The following is an 11,442-nucleotide window of genomic DNA, read 5'->3' as shown; positions in this document are numbered from 1 at the left end:
TTAACAATGAATTAAAATGTAATTTGTTGCACTTTTAGCTTCAGCCCTATTGCGCTAGAATCATACTCTAACTTTTATTTTAAAAAAAATATTTTTACATATTTGTTAAAACTGTCAACTTGCCCTGATAGTTTATGAGGCAGATAACCTGTGAAAAGATCAATTTCCTTCACCTGCTTTTTAGCTGCTATTGCCGTCTGGTTATTTTTGGTGCTTTTCTCCAATCAGAGCCAGGAGGCGGAGCTTAGCGCTGTCAATCAAACTCATGTAGTCGCAGCTAAATGTAGTAATGGCAGAGAAACAACTACAGGGAAACTGTCTATCCTCTGTCGTCGGTGGCCATGCTAACTAGACTTAGCATTCACAAGTGGATGATTGACAGCACTAAGACCCGCCTCCTGCCTCTCATTGGTTGATTCTAGTTAAATCCTTTTTTATTTTTCACAGATTATTTGTCTCATAACATAGTTACAGTTTCAACAAATGTCTAAAAATATATATTTTCTATACATAAAAGTTAAAGACTTGAGATGTTTTCCAGATTCACTCTCCTTCTTTCAAAAGTAAAAAAACAGAAAGTTTCCCCAAACGTTTGCTGAAAACCATCAGGAACTAATCAGCTCTAATTGCTTCTGCATGTTTATCCAACTACAAAGGACGGCGGGTTTTAAAATTCAATTTTACTGGTGGGACCCACATCATTAGGAGGAGAGGTTGGTTGTGTTTCCAGGTCGAGAGAAAATCCAACATTGAGGCGAGGTTCTGGCGTCTGAAAGGAGCCGAGACAAAGCTGGTCTGTTCAGCCTGGGGGAGGCGTGGGGGAAAGTTTGAGGAGGAGGAGGAGGGGAAAGGAGGCTTGAAAGGAAAAAAGAGAAGAAGAGGAGGAGTGAGGAAGGATTGGGGAGCAGCAGGAAATGTTTGTGTGGTTTAAATCCGAACCAGAGTCTCTTCTGAAAGCAGTCGGCGAGTCCAGGAGGAGATTCAGCAACAACATGGTCAGCCGGTGAGGAAATATTTCCATTATTTACTCTGAAAATAGAGAGAAAACGGTAGAGTCAGTTCTGATGTTGAAATGTTTTAGCTTTTTGAGACGTTTTACTGAAAGAAAACACCTAATCTTACCAAATGTCTTATTACGCTTGATATAAAACTAAACTAACTTAATAATTTTTCAGCCAGAAGTAGCTTGTTTTAAGTGTACAAGTACTTGATATAGATAAAAAGTACTAGTTCTACTGGCAGATTATTTTAAAAATCTCGTTAAAAGTGAAATAATCTGCCAGTGGAACAAAAAGTTACTTCTGAGTTAGTTTTGTCCTAATTCCACTGTAGTACGATACTTGCACTAGAAACTAAATCAATAAAACTTTGTAAGATTTTGTGTTTTTCTGGTGCAGATTAAATTCTGGTATGGAAATGTTTTGGTTTTCTGAAATGAAACCAGAGACATTTTACTGAAAAAACACAAAATCTTAAGTATCCTCTTCAAGTTTCTAGTACAAATGTCTAGAAATAAGACTAAACAAACTTACCGATAACTTTTCAGCAACATTTAGCAACTTAGCCAGTAATTCCTTGGTATTAATAAAAAGTACTTGGCAAATTATTTCACTTATAAAATCGGTAAAATGTCTTGGATTAAGTGAAATGATCTGCTAGTGGAACTAGAACTCGGTTGCTAGGTAACCGGCTGGGCCTGGCTGTGGTTGCTAGGTAACGGCACAAGGCCTGTCATCTGTAAAATAAGTGAAATAATCTGCCAGTGGAACTAGAACTTTTTCATCAATATTAAGGGATTATTGACTTAAAACAAGCTTCTATTTCTAGCTGAAAAGTTACTTTCAAGTTAGTTTTGTCTCATTTCAAGTGTACTAAAATATTTGCTTTAGATTAGAAACTAGACCAAAAATACATTTTGTTTTTACAGTGTTGAGAGGAGATGGAAAGTTTCCCAGATTTGGAAAAACAGCCTAACCATTCCAGCTTTTACAGTTCCAAAGATAATAAAGAAAACTTTTAAAAAGCTGTTTTTAATGTTGAAAACCACAGAAGAGAGCAACCTGCAGGCGAGATGAGAAGTTTCTCCAAAACATTTAATAGAGAAAAGAAGATTGTAAAACTTTAAAAGGAAGATTAAGGAGAAAAATCAGATGGAAAGTCTGGACTAACAAAGGAATGTAAAATGGGTGTAGAAGGACAAATTGAAAGCTGGTGTTGTGAAGCTGCCAGGACTGATGGGAACTGTAAACAGTTATGATTTGTGAATCAATATAATGCACCAAAACTTACTCAATACCATTTACACATAAAAATACATTTTCAGTTGTCAGCTTGTTTAAAAGTATTCACTTTTTCCACATTTTGTTATAAAATCTTCATCTCTTTCTACAAAACTTTATACATTTTGACCATATAGAAATAAAGTTTGAATGTTTTCTAATTTTATTAAAAATTGAAAATCAAAATGATCTCACTTACATAAATTCACATGATTTAATCCTTTAGTTATATTTGAGGTTTGATGTTTTCAATGTGGTTTCAACTTTGTTGTCAGAGTGGAACATCCTGCTGCAGGTTACCGGAAGATCTTTGAGACGGTGGAGGAACTAAATGAGCCGATTTCTGCAGAAATAACTGGTAAAAACAACACAAAAACAGATTTATTTATTAACAACTATAAACATAAAAACAAACTTTACTAACTTCAGCTATTCAACAAGCTGTTAAAATGGACTTTATGCCCACTGGCAATTGTATTTTTGCCACTTTTGTAGAAATGTCTGTTGCTAAAATATGTAGAAATATGTTTTATCATAAAATCTGTTTTGTTTGATGATCTGTAATTATACTCTAGATATGTCCAGAATGGTAACTTAATATCTCTACATTTAGATTCTGACAGGTAAGAATAATAATTCATGATATGTTCAATTACATTCATCTCAAATGACAATTTTAATTTTTTTATCCTTTATGGAAATTTGAAAATGGAACATAAATCTGTGATGTTTTGACTAAACAGAAAGCTAATTCAAAGTATTGTCACTGACTTATAAAATATATCGAAGTACTAAAAAATAGATTAAAGATATCTTGAATTAGAATTTTTACCAATCAGAACAAAAAGTCGGATATCTTTAATTTACTTTAATTGTTGACATTTGAAATCTTCATTCAGTGATTCATTAGGTGTCTTGAATTAAATCTTACATACAAATTAAAAGTGAATCTGACATCATTTATGGCAGTCAAAATGTAATTAGCAATATCTTAATTTACTAATGTCTAGTCATGAACCACTTTCAGATATCTGGATTGTAACCAATTTTATGTTAAATCGACTTGCCATATAAACATTCAATCCAACAGGAGGAAGTACGGAAGATCAGAAGAGTCGATATAAGGACAATAAATTATGGAGGAACGCGTGTTATGTCATAATCAGATGATTTTGATGAACTGTCCCCTCAGGTGTTTTCCCGTTGTGGCTCAGAGGAAGCCTCCTACGGATGGGTCCGGGTCTTTTCGAGATCGGGGACGAACCATTCCACCATTTGTTTGACGGACAAGCTCTGATCCACAAGTTTGACCTGAAGGGTGATCAGGTGACGTACTTCAGAAAGTAAGAATGCACCGCAGATTTAAAAATGTTCAGCTGCTGCCTGTACATAAGCATACATACATTATGGCTGCATGTTAGGGTCACTGTGGGACACAATTCCTGCCAAAAACCTTAATGATTTTCTAGAAAAACCTGGAGATTTATGAGTTTCAAAAGTTTATAATTTTCTTGAAACAAAACTCAGAAATTTTGAAATGAATCAAAACACTTTGAAATTTCTGAGCTTGAAAAGTCAAAAATATGCAAGAAAAAAACTCTGAAATTTTGAAATTAATCTCAGAAATCTTCCAGAACAATAAGCAGATTTCTGAGTTTCAGAAATTATTTTTCACATTTTAACCTCAGAAATGTCCAAGTTTTGCTAGAAGATTCCAGCTTCTTTTTTTTTTTTACTTTCCCAACTAAGAAACTTTCTTGTTTTTTCTCCAGAAAATTTCTGAGATTATTTTAAAATTTATTTCTTGCAAACTTCTGACTTTTCAAGTTCAAATATTTCCATGTTCATTTCTAGAAAATTTCTCAGATTAATCTAAAGATTTTGAGTTTTTTCTTGGACGTTTTTGTAAAATTGTAAAATTTCCATGTTTTGTCTAGAACATTTTTGACATCGTTCTCATAGTTTCAGATTTTTTTATGAACATGTACCATTTTTTATCTTTAATAGCCGTTTTACTCGTTATATTTTATTTCCTCTAAAGTTTCTTTACGCTGGTTTGTTTCCAGAATCTAGACAAATAAATATGATTCTGACTAAAACAATAAACCACAACAATAACTCAAAGAATCTCTGCAAATAAAAAGTTTCTTTTTATGTTCATGTGAAGCTTTTGAGTTGTTTTTGTGCAGAATTTATGTTTGCAGCTTTGCTGGTTATTTTTACAGGTAAGTTTGTAATCATTGTTTCAGGTTCATCAGGACGGATGCTTATGTTCGGGCCATGACAGAAAACCGGGTCGTCATCACAGAGTTCGGCACCACTGCCTATCCAGACCCCTGCAAAAACATTTTCTCCAGGTAAAACTGACAGTTAATGTTTTCCTGGCTGTTAACACAAATAATTCATTTAATTAATAGCATCTTAGGCACAACATAGGTCTAAAGCTGGATTTAAATCCATTTTATTGTGTCTGTTCAGGTTCTTTACGTACTTCAGAGGCATCGAAGTGACAGATAACTGCTTAGTAAACGTTTATCCGATCGGCGAGGATTTTTATGCCGTCACAGAAACAAACTTCATCACCAAAGTGGATCCAGATTCACTGGAGACACTGAAGAAGGTAAGAAGGTTGGAATTTACCTGAGATCATTCAATTCAGTTCACAAATACTTTATTTATTCCAAAGGAAAATCAAATGTCAGAAATAATTTCATCCACGTATCTTCAAAGAGTCGTTCTGGATGGAGATGCTGGAGGCAGAAAGATCTCCACAAGCAGTCAGTCTTCCAACGAATCTGAAGATGTCTCTGACTGAAGACTGACTGTATGATGAATATTTAGCTTGCTAACAAAATATTTAGGTTCCTAGCTAAATACTTAGCTGGGAAATTATTTAACTAGGAACCTAGTAATATTAAATTTACTATCTGCTTGATAACAAGATAAATACTTAGCTCTGACTGAAATATTTATCTTGCTTGCTAGCTAAATATTTAGCTTCTTAATTAAATATTTAATTTTAAGCTGAATATTTATTTTGCTTACCAAATATTTAGCTACATAGCTAAACATTTAGCTAGCTTGATTGCAAGATATATATTTAGCTTCCTAACTAAATATTTAATATTTAATTTGCAAATTAAAGTATTTAGTTTGGAACTTCAACATTTAAAAATGTGTGAATAACATGGTAAAATATAATTTAGAAAATTAAACCTCTACTTTCCCCCCTATGACAGACTAAATAAACCAAAATATTGCTGTTAATTTTTGTATTGTGTAACTTTCCAGGCGCCACCTGATAAATTTGGGGAAACTGATACCAGGTGTTTTCTTTGTGATTTTCTTAATTTGTTTCCCAGGTGGATCTGTGTAAATATCTGTCCATTAACGGAGTCACAGCGCATCCCCACGTTGACGCAGACGGTTCGCTCTACAACATCGGAAACTGCTTCGGCAAAAACATGAGTCTGGCGTACAACATCGTCAAGATCCCGCCGGCACAGAAAGGTGGGAAACGCAGAGACACATGTGAAATACGTGTTGTGGGCCTCTTTGTCACATCAAAAAGCTATGGTCTGTAGGTCAATCTGTGTTGTCAGAATACATTTTTTCAACAGGAAAAATTTACTCTGTTTGAAAATAAAGTAGAAAATTAAACGAAGCAAAATAAATATCAGTAAAATCTGATTTTTGTCCTTAGATAAATCAGATCCCATTGAGAAATCCCAAGTTGTGGTCCAACTTCCCAGCAGTGAAAGATTAAAGCCTTCATACATCCACAGGTTCACATTTATACTCCAGAAAACTTTTTTCTTTTACTTTTCATCAGTTTAAATCAGTCTGTTTTGGTCTGTTTTTCTCTCCGTAGTTTTGGTATGACTGAGAACTACTTTGTGTTTGTGGAGCAGCCGGTGAAGATCAACCTGCTCAAGTTTCTGTCGTCTTGGAGCGTCAGAGGAGCAACGTACATGGACTGCTTTGAATCCAACGAAAACATGGGGGTAACGACGGACAGTCAGCGTCCGAATTTCACTCACGCAGGGGCGGCCCTAGAGTTTTACCTTTAGGGGGCCAAGCAGGGGCACAAACAGAACAATGGTGGTGTACTAAAATTTAAATATTTTAGCAAAACAATTTCTTTACCCAAACTAAACACAGGGATCTGTTTGGCATGTGAAAACTATGCATCAGATTTGTTTGTTACAGTACGACAGAGTAATGGGCCAAAACAGAAAAAGGAGGTGGAAATTTCCTCCAAGACATTTTTAGATTAATTCAAGAAGTTTTCTGAAAACAACACAGAAATTTCTGAGTTTTTATTGCAGATTTGCAATTAAAAGTTCAGAAAATTTGAGATTCTTCTCAAAAATTTACTAGAAAATACTTGGAAATTTTAGAGTTTGAAAAAGTCAGAAGTTGGCAATAAAAGCTAAGAAATTTTGAGATTATTCACAGAAATTTTAAAGAAGAAACTTGGACATTTCTGAGCTTGAAAGTTGAAAATTTGTAATAAAAACTCAGAAATTTTAAGATTCACTTCAGATTTATTTAGGAAAAATTTGGAAATAGAAAATTTTCAACTTTTTAAATTCCAAAAGTGAAATTTTTTTCACATGTTCTAAATCAGAAATTTCCAAGTTTTTTATAAAAAATTCCTAAATTTTTTGGGGCTGAAATTTACTCCTTCTCTCTTCTTTCTATCTACAATGACCCTAATACTGATAACAGAAATATGGAAAAGGATTAGGCCCACTGGGAAAAAAGAATTTTGCCTTTAATCTTCTGAGATCAAAAGTCAGAGCTATGAGAAAATGTCAAAAAAACAAATTTTATTCTGTGGCCCTAATCGTCTTCCGTACATAAATTACGACATGTGGACAAAGTGCTAACTTATGTCTGGTCTGACATGAACAAACTGATCAGGACCTCTGATTGGGCCGTCCAATCAGATTTTAAGCGGAGATAGTGGACCCCCCAGCCAACCCCGTGGCTACGCCCCTGCTCTACAATATAAAACATCAAAACGTTGATTTTTTTTCCATTCCTTTGAATCATTTAGTGTTTATTTGCTGCAGACGTGGTTCCACTTGGCCACTAAGGATCCTGCAGATTACATGACAAACCACAAATTCAGAACCTCGGCTTTCAACCTGTTTCACCACATCAACGCCTACGAAGACCAGGGATTCATCGTGGTCGACCTCTGCACATGGAAAGGGTAATTGAGAAGCTCCGGGTATCTCTATTTGTTGATAGAAACACTGATATTTTATTCGTATTTCCAGACATGATTTTGTGTACAACTACCTGTACCTGGCCAACCTAAGGCAGGAGTGGGAGGAGGTGAAGAAAGCGGCGATGCGTGCGCCTCAGCCGGAGGTCAGACGATACGTTCTGCCGTTGGATATTCACAGGGTGAGAGCAGAAACGATCATTTTCCGCTGCTAATCCTAATCTCATTTTATCCTGTTAAAAACACCTCTACCATTTAATCATAAAGCACAAATCATGACACATACTTACGCTAATGCTATAGCACTATTTAGCAGAGGCTAATGCTAAAGTGCTAACTTCAATTGAAATTATATTTTACATTAACCATATATTTTATAATGTCCTTAAATATTGTATTTATGTGTTAATGTGTTGTTCACTATTATCCTTGTTTTATTTTGTTCACATATTGTTTAGAATAATTATTTTTAGCTTAGCGCATTAGCTAACTATGAAAATGTTTAGCGCACTTATCTTCCCCTAAATACATTTTCAAAAAAAACATCCTAAACTGCTCATTTCCTTGGCTGTTTTGTAAACTTTCATTTGGTTGAAGTTTGAAGATTGAAGTTGAAGTTTTGGTAAACAACTGAGAACACTTCAGTTACACATACATAGTCATGCTCTTATTTTGAAGTCTGTTGCACAGCTGTTCCATTTCCTGTCCTCAAGTTCTCACTTTTTTTTTGTTAAAGATTTTTCTAGAAAATTTCTGAGTTTGAAAAGTTGAAAACTTTTTATTATTTTTTATTTTTTGTGTTTGTTCAGGAAGAACAAGGCCGAAACCTCGTGTCTCTGTCCTACACGACAGCAACCGCCGTCCTCCACAGCGACGGATCCATCTGGCTGGAGCCTGAAGTTCTGTTCTCTGGACCAAGACAGGGTGAACAGAAACACACACATTCATCAACTTGTATTCATCAACTTTTCATCTAATGAAAAGTTGATGAATACAATAAAATTATGAAAAAAGAGATATAAAAACTACTGAATCAAAACTATTATAATATTTATATATATTATATATTATATATATTAAAATTTAAAGGTGAAGAAATATGATTTAATAATTGTATTTTTTAGGAAAGCTGACAGTTTTTGCTCTTGGGAAGAAATGTGTTAGTATTTTAAAGGGGACCTGTTATGCAAATGTCACATTTTTGCACATATTCTTTCTTCCTTTTTGGTTTTAACAGCTTCTAAAAACAGTCTGAATAGCAACAAGTTAATGCTTTTTGGTGTTTGAAAATCAGCCGTTTCAAAAACCTTCCAAACGTAAAATCACATGCCACTGGCACTAAACTGTTACCTAGCAACCCCAGCAGAGTTCCAGCACATTTGGTCAGCTAGTTTCACTGCTGTATGCTCTGTACAATGGCTGCTGGAAAAGAAAGTGTTTTGTTGTTGACTTCCCATCCAGAAACCACTTGATGCATTCTTGTTAGTTGTGCAGGAGGACCCACTTCTGCTTTTCAAAAATGTACAGTTGAATAGTAGCGCATCTGTTTGCAGCCATTTTCACATGCGAGTGTAAACGTTGAGTTGGGGGTGTGGCCAGGATCAGTTTATTGAGATTTAACGTGATAAAAAACACCCTAAAACAAAGTAAAATCTTATAAGAATGATTTTGTGTTTTGTTGTTTGTTTTTTTATGTCCCTTTTGTCTTTTTCAGCCTTCGAGTTTCCACAGATTAACTACTCCAAGTGTTGTGGAAAGAAATACTCATTCGCATACGGCCTCGGACTCAACCACTTCATCCCTGACAGGGTAGGGAAGAGAGAGAGAGTGGATCCCACCACACGCACACACACACACCCACACACACACACACACACACACACACACACACACACACACACACACTCACTCACAGATTTGTTACCTTCTGTTGGTTTCTGCCTCAGATCGTCAAGCTGAACGTCCAGACCAAAGAGATGTGGGTGTGGCAGGAGGAGGACTGTTACCCATCAGAGCCGCTGTTTGTTCCCACACCTGGAGCCACGAAGGAAGACGAAGGTAAGTTTAAGTTAATGACATTTCTAATGCAGATTTGCTTTAAAGGTGTAATTATTAACCAAATAATGGAAAGCTGACACTTTTAATGCTCTTGTAATGACATTTTTTAGTCCAACTTTGCTTTAAAACTGTCATTATTTATTTACTACTATTATTTCAGGGTGTATCAGGTGGTTGCGCTGACCATTGGCGCCATCTACTGGATGGCAGCCAAACTACGACAGTATGTTAATCGTCTGTCTGACCTCTGCAGGCGTGTTGCTGAGTGTTGTGGTGAAGCCGGGCGCAGAGAGACCAGGTTTCCTGCTGGTTCTGGACGCCATGATGCTAACGGAGCTAGCTCGGGCCGAAGTCAACACCGTCATCCCTGTCACTTTACACGGGATGTACAAACCTCCTCCTTCACCCTAAACTCACCAGTTAATCCCCGTTTTCTACTTATTGATGATAGTGATACATTCAGAACAGTTTTTAAATCAAATACCACTCTGGTTACTGCTAAGGTTTCAGTAATGACACGGATTTAAAGCTACAGAGCAGCAGGACGTTATTAATTTTTTGTTTCATGTAATCAAAATCAAAGAAAAACTACTGGCTTTGGAAATTAAAAGGCACAATTTCAAGCCTGTTATGTTTGTTTTTTAGTTCACTTTTAGCTTTGTTGTCAGCGGTAGGCATATTTCCGCTAAACTGCTAAAAGTAAAGCTAATTTTTCTTTTTTATTTAAAGATTTACAAGCAAGGCAGTAATGCAAATACAAATAAGTATTAGGAAACAGATGAGAAATTAAAAGCATAAGTGCAGAATGGAAAATAAATAAATGAATAAAAACATTGAAAATTGGATAATTTCAGACTCCTAAAATGCTAAATTATGTTCTACAATCATCTCAATGCATTTCTTAGCATTAGGGTTCACCATGAATTTTACATAACATAGAAACTCATTGAGAAAAACACAAAACCTGGGAAACATTTTCTTACATTTGTATTTGTGTATATGATTTTTAAAAAATTCTAGTTTTTCAGTTAGCACTTTAGCATTTTTGCTAACTTTGAAAACATTTAGCACTTTTATCTTCCCCTAAATGATTTTTTCCAGATAAATTCTGGAGCACTAATGTACTTGGCTGATTTATAACCCTTCAGTTGAATAAAATTTTACATCTGTGTTCTAGATATGGTTATCAAATACTGGAGGAAAAAATTAGCTCCATTATTAGCAGATTAGCTCATCATAATCATGCTACCAATACAGCTGATGCTGCCTCTGTCAATTAGACTCACCACTTCCTCATGGTCCTTTTGTTCCTGTGCTTTTATTTCCTGTCTTTTCAATCAAACATTGAAGTTATTTTAGTTTGTTACTGAATCCACATCTGCTTTATTCTCCACGCCTCCTCCGTGTGTTGGAGTTTACTCTTCCTTCATTGTTTGAGGACAAAAAAAAGCATGTTGGTATCATATTTCAGAGCAATTTCTGCTATAAACACTTAACATTCCAGTTTAATACATTTTATATAATGGATACAAATTGTTTATGTGTCTTAACTGTATGATATGTCAAATAAACAGTTTGTTTAAAACTGAAAAGTGTGGTGTCTTTGTGTCGTTTCTTTCTTCAGTGATTAACACACACACACACACACACACACATACACACACACACACATATATATATATATATATGTGTGTGTGTGTGTGTGTGTGTTTGGAACTGAGAAATTTTTCAGATTAATCTTAAAGTTCCAGAAACTTTTCTTACACATTTTGGACTTTTGAAACTCAGAATACTTTTTCTTCTAGAAAATTTCTGAGATTATTCTCAAATCTTGGACTTTTGGTTCCAAAATATTTTCCAAAATGTTTT

The 11,442-nt window shown here is 35.1% G+C and overlaps 1 protein-coding gene across 2 annotated transcripts; it reads left to right on the top strand.

The window, feature by feature from the left end:
• The first annotated feature begins 853 nt into the window (after nucleotides 1-853).
• On the top strand, nucleotides 854-10,580 carry LOC114150554 (retinal Mueller cells isomerohydrolase-like). Of its 2 annotated transcripts, none has more exons than XM_028027037.1 (14): nucleotides 854-1,003; nucleotides 2,555-2,637; nucleotides 3,472-3,622; nucleotides 4,529-4,636; nucleotides 4,758-4,899; nucleotides 5,642-5,789; nucleotides 5,992-6,064; nucleotides 6,151-6,283; nucleotides 7,358-7,500; nucleotides 7,568-7,697; nucleotides 8,325-8,439; nucleotides 9,230-9,324; nucleotides 9,462-9,573; nucleotides 9,827-10,580. In XM_028027037.1, the coding sequence occupies exons 1-14, from the start codon at nucleotides 915-917 to the stop codon at nucleotides 9,982-9,984; spliced, it is 1,680 nt and encodes a 559-aa protein (XP_027882838.1). In that variant the 5' UTR covers nucleotides 854-914; the 3' UTR covers nucleotides 9,985-10,580. The 2 variants fall into 2 exon arrangements, with proteins under 2 accessions (XP_027882838.1, XP_027882837.1); XM_028027036.1 differs by having other exon boundaries at nucleotides 855-1,003; nucleotides 5,983-6,064.
• The last annotated feature ends 862 nt before the right edge of the window (nucleotides 10,581-11,442 follow it).

The sequence above is a fragment of the Xiphophorus couchianus genome, chromosome 9 (assembly GCF_001444195.1).
Source record: "Xiphophorus couchianus chromosome 9, X_couchianus-1.0, whole genome shotgun sequence".
In the NCBI taxonomy this organism is placed as follows: Eukaryota; Metazoa; Chordata; class Actinopteri; order Cyprinodontiformes; family Poeciliidae; genus Xiphophorus; species Xiphophorus couchianus.
This window is presented reverse-complemented; position numbering and strand designations above follow the sequence as displayed.

Excerpts from the sequence above, each read along its gene's own strand:
- LOC114150554 (XM_028027036.1), top strand. The coding sequence starts at position 915 with ATGTTTGTGTGGTTTAAATCCGAACCAGAGTCTCTTCTGAAAGCAGTC. Across the intron at positions 4,637-4,757 it reads TGCAAAAACATTTTCTCCAG|GTTCTTTACGTACTTCAGAG; the intron begins GTAAAACTGACA and ends GTGTCTGTTCAG. Across the intron at positions 9,574-9,826 it reads AGCCACGAAGGAAGACGAAG|GCGTGTTGCTGAGTGTTGTG; the intron begins GTAAGTTTAAGT and ends TGACCTCTGCAG.